Genomic DNA, 20,611 nt, shown 5'->3' on the forward strand with positions numbered 1-20,611 from the left:
ATGTGAGTGGAGAAGCGCAGCTCCTGGCCTTCGTTCGTTACAAAGATGTGTCAGACATAAACGAGCATATTTTGTTTTGCAAAACACTGCCAGGAAAGACAACCGGGGAGAAAATGTTTCAGGTTATTGACAGTTTTTTCAAACAGCACGATATACAGTGGAAACAATGCAGCCACATCTGTACTGATGGCTGGGAGCATGAAGGGACTATTCAGACAAGTGAAAAAGGTAAACCCCAACATTAAATGGATGCATTGTATTATCCACCGCGAAGCACTGGCTAGTAAGAGAATGAGCCCCGATCTAAATGCTGTTATGGATGACGCTGTGAAGATGATCAACTTCATCCAATCCCGGCCACTAAATCACAGACTGTTCGAAACTCTTTGCCATGAGAGTGGCGCGCAACACGACCAGCTACTGCTTCACACAGACGTCCGCTGGCTGTCTCGTGGGAAAACGCTACTGAGGCTTTATGAACTTCGCAGTGAAGTTTTTGTGTTTTTGAAGGAGCAGCTGCATCCTCTTACTGTGGTGTTTGAGGATGCCAATTGGGTGGCACGTCTGGCATATCTCGCTGATGTGTTTACCGAACTTAACGAGCTCAACCTCTCACTCCAGGGCAAGGAGTCACACGTCCTGAGGATGTACGAGAAAGTGGAAGGGTTCACAAAAAAGCTCAATCTGTGGCAAAGGAAATGTGAGGAGGGTGATGTGAGCCATTTCCCATTACTTCATGCACATCTTGCCACTACTGATGTCACCAGGGCTCCAGTGGTAAAACTGGTGGAAGAACATCTATCCAAACTCAACTCAGACTTTAACCAATACTTTCAGGATATTGATAAAAAGTCAGAAAGCCTGGATTGGGTGAGGGACCCATTCACCCCAACTGAGAGCAGTAACAAGCTTCCTGCAAGGCTGCAGGAGCAGCTGCTGGATGTGTCCTCTGACCGGGGCCTGAAAGTGGCACACAGAGAAAAGACATTGACACAGTTTTGGTGTAATGTGGAGAAGGAATATCCTGAATTGGGAAAACATGCACTGATTGAACTTTTACCTTTTGGGTCAACATATATGTGTGAGGGGACCTTCTCAGCTCTGACACACATAAAAACAAATAAGAGGAACAGGCTGGATGTGGAGAACAGCCTGCTAGCAGCTGTTTCCACATTGTCCCCAGATCTAGTAAAGCTGATGAAAGACAAGCAAGCTCAAGTGTCTCACTAAAGACCAGATTATACTACAGTAGTGAGTATTTTGATGAAGGTTTTGTTTCAGATATTAACTATTAAAAAGCCTGTTTATGGAGGACTGTTTATGAAGGAGACTCCAGTTTTGTGATGAATGTTACATGAGTTATGTTAATGTATTCTTTAAAAAGAGAGAAATGAGTCATGTTAATGTATTCTTAAAAAAAGAGAAATGTTTCTTGTTTAAGTTAGATATAACAAAAGAAAGGTTATTTTGATTTAGTATTTATAATATTTTTGTTAATTATTTATATTCCAAGAAAAAAAACTTTATTCTTATGTTGAATTAAGGTTAAAAAGAGAGAGTGTTGTGTGGGCCGTGTTGGGAAAGTGTAGGAACACGGACCCACAACAGGGGGCGCAAATGAACGGACAATGGAGTAAGTCAAAATAACAACGCTTTACTGTTGTGAATGTGCACAACGAATACAACCAATTACAGAATTGGACAAAAGTCAATACACAAAGGTGTCGTGTGGGCAGGCTCGAAGATAGGAGACGCCTCTCCAAGGTAGGACCGGAACCACACGGCTTCCTCCGCCACAGGTCCCCGGGTATACTGGAGCCGCCAAGTCCCGAACTCCCAGGTGGCCACTGCCTCCGCGTGTCGGACCTGGTACTGCTGGCGAGGGAAAAAGAACAGTTAGATGGGGGCGCGTTTGCACCCAGAACTCCGAACGGCAGGAAAGGTACCTCCACCTCTCGTTGGAACAGTAACCAATAACTAGCTCAGTCAATACTGTGTACTCAGTAGGCTTTGATACGTCACCTCTCTGGTAGAAACGATATCTCGGCAATGAGGTGGAGATGCCGTCCTGCTGATATACCCGACTGATGATTGCTGTCAGCTGTCTCAGGTGATGGGTGACAGCTGTCACCTTGGCTGCTCCTGTGAGGCGGCGGCGCCCTCTGGTGGTGGCGGGCCAGCAGTACCTCCTCTTCAGCGGCCCACACAACAGGACCCCCCCCTCAACGGGCGCCTCCTGGCGCCCGACCGGGCTTGTCCGGGTGGCGACGGTAGAAATCGGCCAGGAGGGCCGGGTCCAGGATGAAGCTCCTCTTCACCCAGGAGCGTTCTTCAGGGCCGTACCCCTCCCAGTCCACCAGATATTGAAAGCCCCGGCCCATCCGTCGGACGTCCAACAACCGGCGCACTGTCCAAGCCGGCTCGCCATCGATGATCCGGGCAGGAGGTGGCGCCGGACCGGGTGTACAGAGGGGCGAGGTGTGATGGGGCTTGATCCTTGACACATGGAACACTGGATGGATCCGCAGTGAGGCTGGAAGCTGAAGCCTCACTGCGGCGGGATTGATGACCTTGAGAATTTTAAACGGACCGATGTACCTGTCTTGGAGTTTTGGGGAGGCCACTTGCAGTGGAATGTCCTTGGTGGACAACCACACTTCCTGCCCGGGGCGATACGTAGGGGCCGGGGACCGCCGCCGGTCTGCATGGGTCTTCGCCCTCATCCGGGCCTTCAGCAAAGCAGAACGGGCGGCACGCCACACCCGACGGCACTTCCGCAGGTGGGCCTGGACCGAGGGCACACCGACCTCTCCCTCAACCACCGGGAACAACGGGGGCTGATACCCCAAACACACCTCAAAGGGGGAGAGGCCGGTGGCTGATGACACTTGACTGTTGTGGGCGTACTCGATCCAGGCCAGATGAGTACTCCAGGCCGCCGGGTGCGCGGCTGTAACACAACGCAGTGTTTGCTCCATTTCTTGATTGGCCCGCTCTGCTTGCCCGTTGGTCTGGGGGTGATACCCGGACGAGAGACTGACCGTGGCCCCCAGTTCCCGGCAAAAGCTCCTCCAGACATGCGAGGAGAACTGGGGACCGCGATCGGAGACGATGTCTGATGGTATCCCATGCAGGCGGACGACGTGGTGGACCAGGAGGTCCGCTGTCTCCTGGGCCGTTGGGAGCTTCGGGAGGGCCATGAAGTGGGCCGCCTTGGAGAATCGGTCCACTATCGTGAGGATCACGGTGTTTCCCTGGGACGGCGGGAGGCCCGTGACAAAATCCAGGCCGATGTGGGACCAGGGGCGATGAGGCACGGGCAGCGGCTGTAGCAGTCCCGGAGCCTTGCGATGGTCGGCCTTGCCCCTGGCACAGGTGGTGCAGGCCTGGATATAATCCCGGACGTCGGCCTCCAGGGACGCCCACCAGAAGCGCTGCCGGACAACTGCCACGGTTCTTCGCACCCCTGGGTGACAGGAGAGCTTGGAGCCGTGACAGAAGTCCAGGACTGCAGCCCTAGCCTCTGGTGGGACGTAAAGTCTGTTCTTGGGCCCAGCCCCGGGGTCCGGGCTTCGTGCCAGGGCCTCCCGGACGGTTCTCTCTACGTCCCAGGTGAGGGTGGCCACGATAGTGGACTCCGGGATGATGGGTTCAGGTGGATCCGACAACTCCGCCTTGACCTCGTCTTCGTGTACCCGGGACAAGGCATCCGACTTCTGGTTCTTGGTCCCGGGCCGGTAGGTGATGCGGAAGTCAAAACGGCCGAAGAACAGTGACCAGCGGGCTTGCCTGGGATTCAGCCGCTTGGCGGTCCTGATATATTCCAGGTTCCGGTGGTCAGTGAAAACCGTGAATGGCACGGACGTTCCCTCCAACAGGTGTCTCCACTCTTCAAGAGCCTCTTTCACCGCAAGGAGTTCTCGGTTGCCGACGTCATAGTTCCGTTCAGCCGGGGTCAACCTGCGGGAAAAATAGGCACACGGATGAAGAACCTTATCGGTCTTCCCACTCTGGGACAGCACAGCTCCTATCCCTGAGTCCGAGGCGTCCACTTCAACCACTAACTGGCGACTAGGATCGGGCTGCACCAGAACGGGTGCAGACGAGAAGCGCCGTTTCAACTCCTTGAACGCGGCATCGCAACGATCCGACCAGGTGAAGGGGACTTTTGGTGAGGTCAGGGCTGTCAGGGGGCTAACAACCTGGCTGTAGCCCTTAATGAACCTCCTGTAGAAATTTGCAAAGCCGAGGAACTGTTGCAGCTTCCTACGGCTTGTGGGTTGGGGCCAGTCTCTCACCGCTGCAACCTTGGCCGGATCAGGAGCGACGGAGTTGGGGGAGATGATGAACCCCAGGAAGGACAAAGAGGTGCGGTGAAACTCACACTTCTCGCCCTTAACAAACAGCCGGTTCTCCAATAACCGCTGCAGGACCTGATGTACATGTCGGACATGAGTCTCAGGATCCGGAGAAAAGATGAGTATGTCGTCTAGATATACGAAGACGAATCGGTGCAGGAAGTCCCGCAAGACATCATTAACCAATGCTTGGAACGTCGCGGGAGCATTTGTAAGACCGAACGGCATGACCAGGTACTCAAAATGACCCAACGGGGTGTTAAATGCCGTCTTCCACTCGTCTCCCTTCCGGATCCGAACCAGGTGATACGCATTCCTAAGATCAAGCTTGGTGAATATCTTGGCTCCATGCAGGGGCGTGAACACCGAATCCAACAAGGGTAAGGGGTATCGGTTACGAACCGTGATTTCGTTCAGCCCCCTGTAATCAATGCATGGACGTAATCCGCCATCCTTTTTCCCCACAAAAAAGAAACCCGCACCCATCGGGGAGGTGGAATTCCGGATCAACCCGGCAGCCAAAGAGTCCCGGATGTAGGTCTCCATTGATTCGCGTTCAGGTCGTGAGAGGTTGTACAGCCTGCTGGACGGGAACTCAACGCCTGGAACCAAATCAATGGCACAATCATACGGGCGGTGCGGGGGAAGGGTGAGTGCCAGATCCTTGCTGAACACCTCCGCAAGGTCATGGTACTGCACCGGCACCGTCCCTAGATTGGGCGGGGCTCTGACCTCCTCCCTGGCCTGGGAACCGGGAGGAACCGAGGAACCTAAACATACCCGATGGCAGGTCTCGCTCCACTGGACCACTACCCCGGACGGCCAATCGATCCGGGGATTGTGTTTCAACATCCAGGGAAAACCTAAAATCACACGGGAGGTGGCCGGAGTTACAAAAAACTCGATCTCCTCCCGGTGATTCCCCGACACCACCAGAGTTACTGGTGGTGTCTTGTGAGTGATTGGAGGGAGTAGGGAGCCATCTAGTGCCCGAACCTGCACAGGCGAGGTAAGTGCCACCAGAGGGAACCCTATCTCCCTGGCCCATTTGCTATCAAGCAAATTCCCTTCTGAGCCCGTGTCCACCAGTGCTGGGGCCTTCAGGGTTAAATCCTCATAAAGGATTGTAACTGGGAGTCGTGTGGCGATGTGGGTGTGTCCCACGTGCACGTCTCGGCCCCCCCCTAGCCCAGTGTCTAGGGGCGGGCGTTGGTGTTTAACCGCTCGGGGCAGTCTCGTACCTGATGCTCAATCGAGCCACAAACAAAACACGCTCCGCGGGCCAGCCTCCTCTGTGTGGCCGGTGCCCTAAATGTTGCCCTACTCGTGTCCATAGCTTCGTCAGCAGGGGGAGCTGTGATCGCACGGAGCGCAGGGGCCGTGGAGCGTGGGGAGGGCGGAACGCGGTTGGAACCGGAAGGGAGAGGGACGACGTGTGCCTGGCCACGCCCTTCGTCTCGTTCCCGACGGCGCTCGTTTAACCGATTGTCTAATCGTATGACAAGATCGATAAGCCCATCCAAATCCCGCGGTTCGTCCTTAGCCACCAGGTGCTCCTTGAGGACCAATGACAGTCCGTTTACGAAGGCGGCGCGGAGGGCAGTGTTATTCCAGCCGGACCTCGCAGCCGCGATGCGGAAGTCGACTGCATAGGCAGCTGCGCTCCGGCGCCCCTGTCTCATTGACAGCAGCACGGCTGAAGCGGTCTCTCCTCTATTAGGGTGATCGAACACTGTTCTGAGCTCCCTTACAAACCCATCATATGTCAGAAGGAGCCGTGAACTTTGCTCCCAGAGCGCTGTAGCCCAAGCGCGTGCCTCACCACGAAGCAGATTTATCACATAAGCTACTTTGCTAGCGTCGGTCGCGTACATGACGGGACGCTGTGCGAAGACGAGCGAACACTGCATAAGGAAATCCGCGCACGTCTCCACACAGCCTCCGTACGGCTCCGGGGGGCTTATGTATGCTTCAGGGGATGGTGGGGGGGGTCACTGGACAACCAGTGGAACGTCGCTGTCACGCACAGGGTCTACGGGAGGGAGAGCCGCAGCGGCGCCCGGAGGGCGCGCTTCCACCTGCGCGGCGAGAGCCTCCACCCTGCGGTTCAGGAGGGCGTTCTGCTCGGTCATTAAATCTAACCGAGTCGTGAAAGCGGTGAGGATCCGCTGCAACTCACCGATTACCCCTCCTGCGGACGCCTGTGCGCCTTGTTCTTCCATTGGCCGTTCAACAGCCGGTTGACGCCCCTCGGGATCCATGACGCTGGCCGAGATATCCTGTTGGGAAAGTGTAGGAACACGGACCCACAACAGGGGGCGCAAATGAACGGACAATGGAGTAAGTCAAAATAACAACGCTTTACTGTTGTGAATGTGCACAACGAATACAACCAATTACAGAATTGGACAAAAGTCAATACACAAAGGTGTCGTGTGGGCAGGCTCGAAGATAGGAGACGCCTCTCCAAGGTAGGACCGGAACCACACGGCTTCCTCCGCCACAGGTCCCCGGGTATACTGGAGCCGCCAAGTCCCGAACTCCCAGGTGGCCACTGCCTCCGCGTGTCGGACCTGGTACTGCTGGCGAGGGAAAAAGAACAGTTAGATGGGGGCGCGTTTGCACCCAGAACTCCGAACGGCAGGAAAGGTACCTCCACCTCTCGTTGGAACAGTAACCAATAACTAGCTCAGTCAATACTGTGTACTCAGTAGGCTTTGATACGTCACCTCTCTGGTAGAAACGATATCTCGGCAATGAGGTGGAGATGCCGTCCTGCTGATATACCCGACTGATGATTGCTGTCAGCTGTCTCAGGTGATGGGTGACAGCTGTCACCTTGGCTGCTCCTGTGAGGCGGCGGCGCCCTCTGGTGGTGGCGGGCCAGCAGTACCTCCTCTTCAGCGGCCCACACAACAGGCCGCCCGAAGAGGTTTTGTGAAAGTTGGAGGGAGTTGGCGTTTCCTACTCCTGACTTTCCTGAACATTCAGTATACTATTGGTACTGCACGTTCCTGTTTCTGGGAGTGGTGGATTATTCCCTCAGGAAGGAATAGTGACTTTTTGCTGACTGCTTACTGGGTGTCCACTCACCCACCATTAACCTGTTTTTGTTCCTGCCAGCAGTGCCAGATCTGACAGCTGGAAGCAGAGGCCACCTGTGGACTCGGGACTTGGCGGCTTCGGCATACTGCAGGTCTCCATTGGCGGTGGAACCTTGTGGGCCCCGGCTCTTCTCTGGATAGGCGTCTTCTACCCTCGGGTCTGCCCACACGTCACCAGTTGTATTTTGTGATTGACTGTCTAAAAGCAGTATTCGACCTGTTGTGCACATTTGCCGCAATAAATTGTATTTATTGGTTTATCTATTGACCGTTCATTTACGCCCCCTGTTGTGGGTCCGTGTATTACACTTCCCCAACAGAGAGAAAGCCTGAGAATTTTATGTTAAAGTTAAGGAGATTAAATAAAATGATTTTCATGTAATAACCACTGTGTTGTGCTCTACTTTTGGAGAATCATCAACGCATATGTGTGAGGGGGTACTCGTGGTGTGACAAGAAGGGTCAGGGGTACTCAGGCCAAAAAAGGTTGGGAAACACTGCTTTACACAATGATGTCAGTTTTTAATGCAGTGCCACCTGAGGGATCGAAGGTCACGGGCATTCAGTGTTGGTTTTCGACCTTGCCGCTTATGTGTAGAAAGTTCTCCAGATTCTCTGAATCTTATGATTATATTATGGACTGTAGATGATGGAATCCCATTGAGAAACATTGTTCTTAAACTGTTGGACTATTTTTCATGCAGTTGTTCACAAAGTGGTGATCCTCACCCCATCTTTGCTTGCGAACGGCTGAGCCTTTTGGGGATGCTGCTTTTGTACCCAGTCATGACACTCACCTGTTTCTAGTTAACCTGTTCACCTGTGGAATGTTCCAAACAGGTGTCCTTTGAGCATTGTTGCCACTGTCCCAGCTTTTTTGAAACGTGTTGCAGGCATCCATTTCAAAATGAGCAAATATTTGCACAAAAACAAAAAAGTCTATCACTTTGAACATTAAATATCTTGTCATTGTGGTGTATTCAGTTGAATATAGGTTGAAGAGGATTTGCAAATCATTGTATTCTGTTTTTATTTACATTTCACACAATGTCCCAACTTCATTGGAATTGGGGTTGTATAATTTGTAGACTAAATAATGAATATATAATCAATGGAGTGTTGACTGTTGACAAAAATAAATGTGTGTGATGGGATACTGACTCATTTCCATATATTCAGGCGTTAATCCAGCAAATGGCTCCAGGAAGTTGTCAGTTTCATATCGCTGCAGCTTCTTTTGTCTTTCTTCTTCTTGAAAAGCCCCCCGCTTTGAACGGATGTAGCGAATCAGTTTCTTCAACTTGCTGAGGAACACGTATACAGAAACATGAATGTGACATGCACACTCAAGATACATCTGTCCCATTTTATAGAATGTTTCATATATAGCCTTTTTACAATAAGTGTTCACCACCTGAAAAATGCAAGCACAAGTTGCTGGTCATCTACACCCATCACCTCAGTTGTTTCATTCGCTACATCTGTATTCATTTGTATACTGGACTTTTAGGGATGTAATTGCAGAGTTTGGCACTGCTGATGTCAGATATGACGTCATGAGTTTTTGCAGCATCAAACTATCAGAAAAGCATGGCAACATTGATAAGAGGAATTAATTACATCTGAGGCATACAACTTCAGTGGACTGAAAAGTTTGGAACCGGTTCTCAACTGAAACTGGTCCACCATTCCCATCCCTAACTAGGCTGAGACTTCCTTGTTCATCCTAATGATGCAGCAAATTATTCAGATTACAGGTTCATAGACAGAATCTCAAGATGTGGTAGAGAGTTGGAGATTATGGGCAGCATTGTGGATTAGTGGTTAGCACTGTTGCCTCACAGCAAGAAGGTCATGGGTTCGCTTCCCCTCCGTGGTCTTTCTGTGTGGAATTTGCATGTTCTCCCCGTGTTTGCATGGGTTCCCTCCAGGTGCTCCAGTTTCCTCCCACATTTGAAGACATGCATGTTAGGTGAACTGGAAACTTTCTAATTGTCCAGGTCTCCCTTGCAAAAGAGGTCTCCGTCTCAAAGGGACTAACCTGGTTAAATAAAATAAATTAATTGCCCATTATTTGCATCTCAGGTTTGAATTTAAGTTAGGTTTTGTTTTTTTTGCAGATTCTCATCTCAATTTAGGAGTATCTTACCTTGCAAGCTGTGGTACTTTGCTGAGAAACAATGATACCAGTAGAGTGGAACAAAGCAAAGAGGTATATGAAGAGTTTTCCCTGCAGAGAGATAACTGACACTGATGGTAAAGTGTTTCCACTTACCTTTCTAGTGTTTGCTTTTCATCTGAATGAGTCAAACCACTTGTATTATTTATTTAATTCTTTGAGATAAACGTGTCGTTGGACATGAAATCTGTTCATTACTTTGGGAACAGATCAAACCTCAGCATTGCTTTAGCTCCACATTACTGCATGTAAACCCACTTTGTGGAATAGCAGCCCAGTTTCACCCTTTTTTAATGCCCCACACAACATGAGTCACATTTTCATGATGATTCTCTAAGGTTAATTTAAGCTATATCACTTTAACCTCTGTGTTTGTAACATTACCTGATTTTACATAATGAATCTATATTTTTCAACTTTTGTCAGCTTTGTTAATACACAGTACTGATTCTTGGGAAGTAATCACATCTGTACTATCTACCTGTAGTAACCAGGACAAGGTGAGTGCAAAAAATTAAGTGATTTACTTAAACAAAAATACTTAAAAAAAACAAAAACAAAACAAGAGCAATCAGAGATTTCTGACGTTCATGAATCCAGATCCGGATCACCTCCAAAATTCAGTGGAGTCTTCCATGCCCCATTATCTATCTGTGGTGCAAATTTGGTAAGAATCCATGAATTAGTTTAGACGTAATCCTTCAAAGCCTATATAAAGTGAACTCTTGATCCAGAATCTGGATACGGGTCACCTCCAAAATTTAATGGAGTCTTCCATGGCCTAATATCTATCTGTGGTGAAAATTTTGTCAAATTCTGTGTAGTAGTTTTGATGTAATCTTGCTAACAGGCAGACAGACAAATAAACACTGATGATTTTATTACATCCTTGGCGGACTGAAAAAAGTCTTAATGATTTAAGTAGTTAGTAGCATTTTCATGTTGTTTTCATACATTTGGTCATAAAGCATTAAACAAGGGGCTTACTTACGGAACTCCAATTTCAAAAAGGTTGTTCTGAATAAGCTGTTTTCCCAACATAGTGATGCTCAGTTGAATACAGAGCTCCATCAGACAGCCTCCATGAGTACACTGCAAGAACATTTTGATACAGCAAAAAGGCTCTCGAAACATACATGCAGTACAAAAAATACAGTATCTTCCATGTGCAGTTGTGTTACAACAGTATATTATAAAAGAAAGCTATGCGATTTGGTTTAATTGTATTATTTTCATTTCAACAGTGAGTAAAATAAATGTCCAGTGTGTCCAGTAATATAATTTGTTGCATTTCCAATGTGTTAAGGTTGAATTAAATTCTTATTTGTAATGTGTCTATTTTATCTGTCTTACCTCCTCCATTCTGTATGATTCAAACACATACAAGTAGCTCCCTGGTCTGCCTACTAGTCTTATGGGGAAAAGAAATCAAAGGTTACAGATCAGAAATTAACTGTGCCCGTTAAAGTATTTATTTTCAGCATTTATTAAGTTACGAATATGGCTTGGAGGCAGCAAGTAATGACACCGTCAGAGTGCCTTTGGGACTTTTAGACAAAATCTGAAGATATCTTCCACCTTTGTGTTACCTAATACAGGTACTGATGTATCCTACTAAAATGTCAACAGTTGATACCACATAGTTGCATTTTGTGGTATCCGACAACATTTGTACACAACCACTGTATCCCCCATCAAAAGCAACACCCCGATGCTTTGAGTGTTACTACATGTCATACTTTTTCTGCCTTTGATACTCACTGTTTCAATAAAATAACAATGATTCCAGTCAGTCCTTACATGGCCACTTACAGTGGGTTGCAGGAAATGATTTCATCACATTAAACAAAAACCAGTATTGCCATCATCTTTGTGGTGAGGACACTCTTGAGTGTGGTTTATAGATTACTAACCTTCCTCTGAAGAATGCAATGTAGATAATGGGTGTAAAAGCATTGACAAACTTGAGAATAAAGGTCTTGAAGATGAGTCGTTCCTCAAAACTCTTGTCTGTTTTTGGGACCTCTAAAATAAAAATGTATTTATTAACCAAAGTCCAAGTCAGTCAGTTACTGACCTAAGGTACACAAGAGGATAACTTACCTAATACGGTGAGCCACCGTGCCACAGCTCCATATACCTCATCCAGTATGAGTATTACCACCAGATTGATGATGGCTGCTGTGGTTTTGACTGTCAGTTGTACATGGCTCCGTGACATTGGATTGGCACTCATATGAAGAGCCGCTTTGGTGGAGATCCGGTAGAGGATCACACCAAACACAATAGCGAAAGTGACACCAATCTGACAATGAAAGAGTCAACAGTATGTGGTGGTGGGTTAAACTTATGCACCATGTTTAAATCGAATGGAAATAGAGAATTTTAAGTACATTCTGAGGGACATACAGTACATGTTAAGAGTTTTGACAAAACAAATATTTCAGTATATTTACTATTTAAATTAAGTTAAATAAAACTACATGCAATAGACTGGCATCCTGTCCAGGGTGTACCCCGCCTCACACCCTGTGACTGCTGAGATAGGCTCCAGCCCCAGACCCTTAATTGGAGTAAGTGGGTATGAATAAGTTGAAAAATGAATTGTTTAGTGACACAATAAAGAGGAATTATCCATCCGTCCATTTCTAAACCTGCTTACACAGTTAAGGGTCACAGCCTATCCCAGCGATCACTGGGTGGGAGGCAAAGTACACTCAAGACAGGCTGCCAGTGTATTACAGTGCTGACAGGTTTTTATGTTTAAATCTTTATAGACATTGGCCTGTCCTTTGGTAATTTTCAGAATATTGAAATTTTAGTTTTGCAATAAATTACAGTTATTAATAAAAGTTGCCTAGCCAGAGATGTTAATCCTCTTAGGTTGGTCTCCCACTGCCAATTTTGGCCCTGATTGACATCTGGAGTCCAAATATGAGATAATAGGCACCGGTTGCCAACAACTGTTGGCAGTCCTGTGTCATCCGAGTGGAACAAACCACTGCCGATTCCAAGCAGTTGTGAATGCACCACCATGTGCTCACAGTGTGCATATGCACTAATCTCTGTGGTATAACTACACTTTGCAAAGCTAAAATGTTTCTGTTAAAATCTGAAAATGTGTTCTTATTATGTGGACACTTGAAGTCAGTGAACACACTGTCACTGACCGCTGCGCTCACTGCACAAATAACACAATCTGCATTGTATTTTAATTCCTTAGATTAGAGCCTGGCATCATCAAAATAACTGAGCTGTCCAATCCATATTCAAGTGGGCATCATTTATTGCAAGAGGCACTAATGAACAACGTAATCTATAACGTCATCATCTCGACAAATCAAATAGACGCATAGTCAGTGCGGTCTGATGCCGGTATGCAACAAATACTCCATACAGCCTGTACCCAAACTTTAGAAGTTCTTTTGTCAAAGCAATGAGCTGTGTGCCCTGGCAAGGTGCCACCATGTGCCCTGCCGAGATATGCTATTTTCCCCCTGCTCCCCTGATGCTCAGCTACTGCACACAGTTGCTGCCCGGTTCGGTCAATGAAATTGCTGTGCCCCAAAAAATAAATAAATCTGCATTAAATTTTAATTTTGGCCTGTAATTTTAACTTGACATCAAAGTGAAACAGAAATGATTTATTTCAAGATGCAGGAATAAAAAAAACAAAACAAAACAATAGCCATCTTAAAAAGTTAAAGTAACAGTTGCATATCACCCCCTTATCTGCAGGAATTAATCTTATTGTTTATAACCCCAATTCCAGTGAAGCTGGGACGTTGTGTAAAATATAAATAAAAACAGAATACAATGATTTACAAATCCTGTTAAACCTATATTCAATTGAATACACCACAAAGACAAGATATTTAATGTTCAAACTGATAAACTTTATTGTTTTTGTGCAGATATTTGCTCATTTTGAAATGGATGCCTGCAACATGTTTCAAAAAAGCTGGGACAGTGTGGTATGTTTACCACTGTGTTACATCACCTTTCCTTCTAACACTCAAGTGTGTGTTTTGGAACTGAGGACACTACTAAATCTCCATTGTCATATTTTGCACTTCATAATGCGCCACACATTTTCAATGGGTGGCAGGTCTGGACTGCAGGCAGGCCAGTCTAGTACCCACACTCTTTTACTACGAAGCCACGCTGTTGTAACGTGCAGAATGTGGCTTGCAGTGTTGCCACAGTTACTTTGAAAAAGTAATCCAATTACTGATTACTGATTACTCCTTGAAAAAGTAACTTAGTTACTTTACTGATTACTCAGTTGTAAAAGTAACTAAGCTAGATTACTAGTTACTTTTTTAGTTACTTTCCCAAGCTGCCGACAACAACCCTCTGCCACCTCAACATGACAATGATACTTGTTTTTGTTGTGAAAGTGACGTGACAAGGACCCACAACAGGGGGCGTTAATGAACGGACAATGGATAAGCCAAAAGTAACAATTTAATGTTGTGAATCGCACAACGACGTACAGACAATAACAATATGGTGGACTGTCAATCATACACCAGGTGACGTGTGGGCAGGCTTGACGATAGAAGACGCCTGGCGAGAGAAGAGCTGGATCCCCACACAGCTTCCACCACCAACGGAGCTGAAGAACACCGGAGCCGCCAAGCCCTGCGCCCCAGATGGCCGCTGTCTTCAGCAGTCAGACCCGGTACTGCTGGCAGAAAACAGAGACAGTCCTGATGAGTGTGAGTTCGCACACTCAGTAATCCCACAGTCAGTGTTCAGTAAAGGAGGGAGAACCTCCACCTCCAATCACACACTCGTGCAGCTCCTGTTTAAACCACTTATCTGGTTTGGGGTGTGAGGCGAAGCCGTCGCTGTCACACCAAACGCCAATCCCACAGATAAGGCAGAACACCACAGGATAACGGCTGCAAAAGAAGTTCAGATTATCACTCAACGGTTTGAGTCAACAGAGAAATGACCTGAATGGTAGCTGATTTCTCGGCGGGGAGGTGGAGTTGCAGTCCGGCCTTTATGGTGGTGGTGATGAGTAGTGGATGAGTGACAGCTGGTACGGATGATGAGTGACAGCTGTCACTCCTGGTTGCTCCGACGCCCTCTCGTGCTTGAAGCCCGCACTTCAAGCAGGGCGCCATCTTGTGGTGGTGGGCCAGCAGTACCTCCTCTTCAGCGGCCCACACAACAGTTTTGCCAAAACTCACTTCATAGTCACCCTTTCTTGACTTCAATGAAAATAAATACTTGTTTTATAAAAAGTAAAATAAAGAACTTTTTCTTGACCTCATATTTAACTGTTGTCAGCACTGTAACAGTAAAACTTGTAATTTCTAACCTACATTGTTTATAAATGTAACTTAAATTCTTTCTAACATTTTTCTAACATTTAAATTCTCTCTAAACATTTTACTTGTCAAAATTATTATTATTATAAGTAGTATTAGTAGTTGTAGTAAAAAAAAAAAAGGCCTTAAAACTGGACCTTTAATCTATGGGTGGTGGTGGGGGCACACATCCTTGCCCACGCCCGCATTCTATCTGGGTTCGCCCCTGCTTTGGTGTTTGAGCACAAAGAATGGATATTTATGCAGAAAACATGACCAGATTTACACGTAAGAAAGTTTTATTGCATTTTCACATCATGTGGTCCTCAGAAAAAGACTTTAGGTGCATTTGAGTGGAAAATAGTGTTAGTTGTTGGCGCGTCGCGGAGGATCAGCTGTTTTTAACAAGCAGATATGGAGCGGCTCAGCTCAGAATTCTAAATAAAGGAGAAAAAAGCATAAAAAATGTCTTTGTAAAGCTCATTGCAGGTGTGCTGTTGTCACCACGCTTTAAGAGGTGAGGACGAGTCGAGCTACTGTAAAAAACCGCGGATGAAAAGCTCACAGCTCGCTTAAAGTGGGCAATTCGGTCGAACCTCGACCCCCTGCCCACGGACCAAGTTTAATACTGCTGTCGACCCACAGTGCAAAAATAATAGTAACACACAGTGACTTGGAGAAGTAACTTTAATCTGATTACTGATTTGGAAAGATTAACGCGTTAGATTACTCATTACTAAAAAAAGTGGTTAGATTTGAGTAACGCGTGACTAAGTTACACTGGTGGCTTGGCATTGTCTTGCTGAAATAAGCAGGGATGCCACTGAAAAAAGATGTTGCTTGGATGGCAGCATATGTTGCTCCAAAACCTGGATGTACCTTTCAGCATTGATGGTGCCATCACAGATGTGTAAGTTGCCCATGCCATGGCCACTAACACACCCCCATACCATCACAGATGCTGGTTTTGAACTTTGCGCTGGTAACAATCTGGATGGTCTTTTTCCTCTTTTGTCTGAAGAACACGATGTCCATGATTTCCAAAAACAATTTGAAACGTGGACTCATCAGACCACAGCACATTTCTCCACTTTGCGTCTGTCCATTTCAAATGAGCTCAGGCCCAGAGAAGGTGGCGGCGTTTATGGATGTTGTTGATGTATGACTTTCGTTTTGCATGGTAGAGTTTTAACTTGCACTTGTAGATGTAGTGACGAAATGTGTTAACGGACAATGGTTTCCTGAGCCCACGCGGTAAGATCCTTTACACAATGATGTCGGTTTTTAATGCAGTGCTGTCTGAGGGATCGAAGGTCACGGGCATTCAGTGTTAGTTTTCGGCCTTGCCGCTTATGTGTAGAAAGTTCTCCAGATTCTCTGAATCTTCTGATTATATTATGGACTCTAGATGATGGAATCCCTAAATTCCTTGCAATTGAATGTTGACAAACATTGTTCTTAAACTGTTGGACTATTTTCTCATGCAGTTGTTTACAAAGTGGTGATCCTCGCGCCATCTTTGCTTGTGAACAGCTGAGCCTTTTGGGGATGCTCCTTTTATACTCACCTGTTTCCAGTTAGGTGTTTCCAGACACTCACCTGTTTCCAGTTAGGTGTTCTTTGAGCATTCATCAACTTTCCCAGTCTTTTGTTGCCCCGTCCCAATTTTTTGAAACGTGTTGCAGGCATCCATTTCAAAATGAGCAAATATTTAAACAAAAACAAAAAAGTCTATCCGTTTGAACATTAAATATCTTGTCTTTGTGGTGTATTCAGTTGAATATAGGTTGAAGAGGATTTGCAAATCATTGTATTTTGTTTTTATTTACATTTCACATAACGTCCCAACTTCGTTGGAATTGGGGTTGTACTTTTGAGGAACACGATGGGTCACAAAGTCACAATTTAAAAAAAACAAAACATTTTAAAACCCTTACAATGGGTTGCAATGGTCTGCGATGCCAGGATTGCCACAGATTAGTCACAGTAGCATGCCCCGATTGGATATCCAATTGTTTTTAGCTACTATAGTAAATAATTGGATGTCAAAATTGGCAGTGGGAGAGCTGCTTAAGAATCAGTCTTGAGATGAAATTCTAGATATACTCAGTCTTTGTGTATCAAGATGTTTGAAAATTATCTTTTTGTTGGAAATGGTCAATTTACAACAGTACGTAAATCAGGTTTTACACAGGAAAAGAAATTCTTACCATTAACAGCATCATAACGATGTTTGTCATGTAGGCAGGGAAACGATCTCGACATGTGAGCTTTTCCTTGTTGAACTTAAGGAAAAAAATACACCAACATTAAGTCACTTGTCTTAACCCATATTTACACACATGCAGTCCAAATGCAAATTCATGCAATCAGCAGTTTTTCATAGTAGTAGCAGGAACACTAAGCTCTGTTATGGATGTTAGATATTTACAACATTAAACGGAGGTCATAAATGCATCCTCAGGAACTAAATAAACACAGCTTCATTGAATGTATTAATGTAAATAGACAATACAATTTACAGAGTCCAGCAACTATTAACTACAAATGTGTGACTGTGTTCACTAATATTTCTATTTCATTTCCTGTATAGAAAAAATAAAGAAAACCTTCAGATACTGCAAGCCCATGTTAATTGCACTTGTTGAATTGTTTCCTGAATTGTCTTTTGCTTGTATTGTTTATCCCCCTCCCCCCCAAAAAACTACTAAAATACTATAAAAATACTATAAAACAAATAATACCAATATAATTTATGAAACAGTTTATAAAATATAAAGTGAAAAAATGTAAACAGTATAAACATTTAGCAGAATAGTTACCTTGTGTTGTGGTTTTTGGTCTTTCGTCAGAGATTTCTGCATGACCCTAAATTCATATTCAGCTCTGGGGTGGTCCTGTGATTGCCATAAAAGAAAAATAAATAAGCATAAAACATCAAATGACTTCACTGCATCCCCCCCATGGAGCCGAGTTCTGCTTGAGGTTTCTCCCTGTTAAAAGGTACATTTTTCTTGCCGCTAACATCTTGTGTTCCCTTTTTGGAGGAATACTGGATTTCTGTAACTTATACATTACAGAGTACTAAACCTGCCCTCTATGTAAAATGAGTCAGTAGTTTTTTTGTGATTGCACATGATATGAATAAAACTGGTTTGAAAGTTATCGCACATCCAGAAAGTATTCACAGCGCTTCACTTTTTCCACATTTTATGTTACAGCCTTATTCCAAAATGGAGTAAATACATTTTTTCCCCCTCAAAATTCTGTCCCCATAATGATAACATGAAAAAAGTTTTTGAAATATTTACAAATTTATTAAAAATAAAAACCTAACAATTCCTTTGACTTCACGCTTGGTTTGTGCTCTGACACGCAGTGTCAACTGTGGGACCTTATATTTATAGAAAAATGTGTGCCTTTCCAAATCACATCCAAGCAACTGAATTTACCCCACCTGGACACCAATTAAGCTGTGGAAACATGTCAAGGATGATCAGTGGAAACAGGATACACTTGAGCTCAACTTTGAGCCTCATGGCAAAGGCTGTGAATACTTATGTACTCATGATTTCTTTTTTTATTATTATTATTATTATTATTATTATTATTATTATTTTATTTTATTTTATTTTTAATAAATTTGCAAAAATGAAAACTTTTTTTCACATTGTCATTATGGGGTATTGTGTGTAGAATTTGGAGGGGGGCAAAAATAATTTCAGCCATTTTAGAATAAGGATGTAACATTAAAAAAAATGGAGAAAGTGCAGCGCAGTGAATACCTTCTGGATGCGCCGTAACATACAGTTTTAACACAATGTGTGCCAGAGCAGCAATGTATAATCAATTAAATTAATCAACAAATATTTTGACAAGCCAGTAATCATTTATATTTTCTTAAATTCCAAATTCTGTGATCTCCGTTTCTTAAATGTTCATATTTTCTGCTTTATTTTACGAGCTGCTTTTCTTCTGTCTGGCAGTAAACTGAATATCTTTGAGCTGTGGACAAAAAAACATTTGAAAGTATAATTTTAGGTTCTGGATAACACTGCTCACCATTTTTCACAGATTTTTGCACATTTTATGGATCAATTGATTAATCAAGAAAATAATTGATTAATTGATTATGAAATTGTTAGATGCAACACTTGTGTGTTTTTTTTTTTTTTTTTGAGCTTCCCAGTTTAAGAGTATATGGCTTTACTCCATTAAAAAATTGAGGAAACACATGAAAGTATTATAAGTTTTGCTATTAAACATGCTCTAAAATAATAATAATGATAATAATGATAATAACAATAATAATTTTAAAATTCCAGTCCAGACAAAAGCTACTCTCAGCTTTCAAATTTAGATGTTTTGGTTTTATTGTAGCGACTCTGCATGGAAGTGCAAAGGAACATTTGAGATCCTCCTGCCTTTTCAAACAGTTTGAAATATTAAGTGATGTGTATGTTTAGCCGTACCGGCCCCACTGGAAACAAAATCGTAACTTTCTTCCTTTTTGTTCATCGCCACTGTGAGGTTTTTCTTTGGACTATGCCTTTTAGGTGTTTATGTGAGAGTGTTCCTGTTCCTGTGTCCTGGATGGATACAGACCACTCATCCATTATAAATGAAGTAAAAGGAACATTCCGTCCAAGAAAATGAAACACTTCAGGTAGAAAGTGGCGCAGCTGAGTGTCAGGAGAGCGTGAAGAAATACTGTGATATTGTGCACATCTCAAGACTTTATGAAATGTGGAAGTGAAACATTTGCTGTAGTGAAAAACATTGCAACAAACAGGTGACTGCAAAATGTGCTGAAAGAGGTCATATTGTATGCAGTTCAGCAAGTTTATAACCTTAAAGCTGTGTGGCCTTTGGGTGTTTTAAGATTTAAGTCATAAAAAGAATTTTCTTTGGCATCACTATAATTTTATTCCTTAGCATAAGGAATTCATAATATTATATTGCCAATATGATCAAAATTCACACTATCTGGAAACAATTTAGAATTTCGAACCCTGATGGGTCAAAATTCAAGCAATCACACACCGTGACATGCATTTGGTAATGACGTCGTAGGTCACGCGGGGGCTTCCCCTGATCTGTGTGAGGATGCTGGGAAGGACATGGTGACCTCCGATCAGAGTAAAGAAAGGAAACGTGATCTCAGCTGGCTGATCACTTGAACAAAATAAACCAAGATGGCAGAAAGTGCTCCAAAACTGCTTATTTTTCTATAAATCTAAAATGTTTCTTGGATATTTTGTAATGTGAGCAAGCAATAAACACTTCTAAATCTAAAAACACAGTGATTTACAAGACGTCTTACGGATGTTAGCGTGCATACCCCGGGAACAAACTTAAAGTAAGTGGATCAGATCACAGGTAATCTCAAATCCTCACACATGCACACGCGTGCTTCTTCCTGTAGTTCATCAACAAGATGGCATTAGAAGGACAAGACAATATTCGCTATGGAATTCCATCCAAAGAAATATGTTCTCTTCATTAAAATGAGCTGTAATTTTGCAACATTTTACAAAAATAAACCTACCGTTATTTTACAAAAATAATGCTTGGATTTCAGTAGAAACTAAATTTTGTCAGTTTTGTGAAATTTGAAGGGCCATACAACTTTAAGGAAGCCTATAACAA

General features: G+C 44.5%; 1 protein-coding gene across 4 annotated transcripts in view; it reads right to left on the minus strand.

The window, feature by feature from the left end:
- LOC117516221 (anoctamin-1-like) overlaps positions 1-20,611 on the minus strand; it is a 95,934-nt gene that overhangs the window by 13,873 nt on the left and 61,450 nt on the right. For all 4 annotated transcript variants that reach the window (XR_004562334.1, XM_034177140.1, XM_034177139.1 and 1 more), the window contains 7 exons: positions 17,785-17,859; positions 17,173-17,247; positions 11,745-11,946; positions 11,555-11,666; positions 10,995-11,052; positions 10,633-10,733; positions 8,624-8,766 (listed from right to left, as the gene is read on the minus strand). Coding sequence is in view for 3 of the 4 variants with exons in the window: in XM_034177140.1 (XP_034033031.1) it covers positions 8,624-8,766; positions 10,633-10,733; positions 10,995-11,052; positions 11,555-11,666; positions 11,745-11,946; positions 17,173-17,247; positions 17,785-17,859 (766 nt within the window). In the remaining variant the exon portion in view is untranslated. The remainder of the gene's footprint in view (positions 1-8,623; positions 8,767-10,632; positions 10,734-10,994; positions 11,053-11,554; positions 11,667-11,744; positions 11,947-17,172; positions 17,248-17,784; positions 17,860-20,611) is intronic.

Source organism: Thalassophryne amazonica, chromosome 8 (assembly GCF_902500255.1).
Source record: "Thalassophryne amazonica chromosome 8, fThaAma1.1, whole genome shotgun sequence".
Classification (NCBI taxonomy): domain Eukaryota; kingdom Metazoa; phylum Chordata; class Actinopteri; order Batrachoidiformes; family Batrachoididae; genus Thalassophryne; species Thalassophryne amazonica.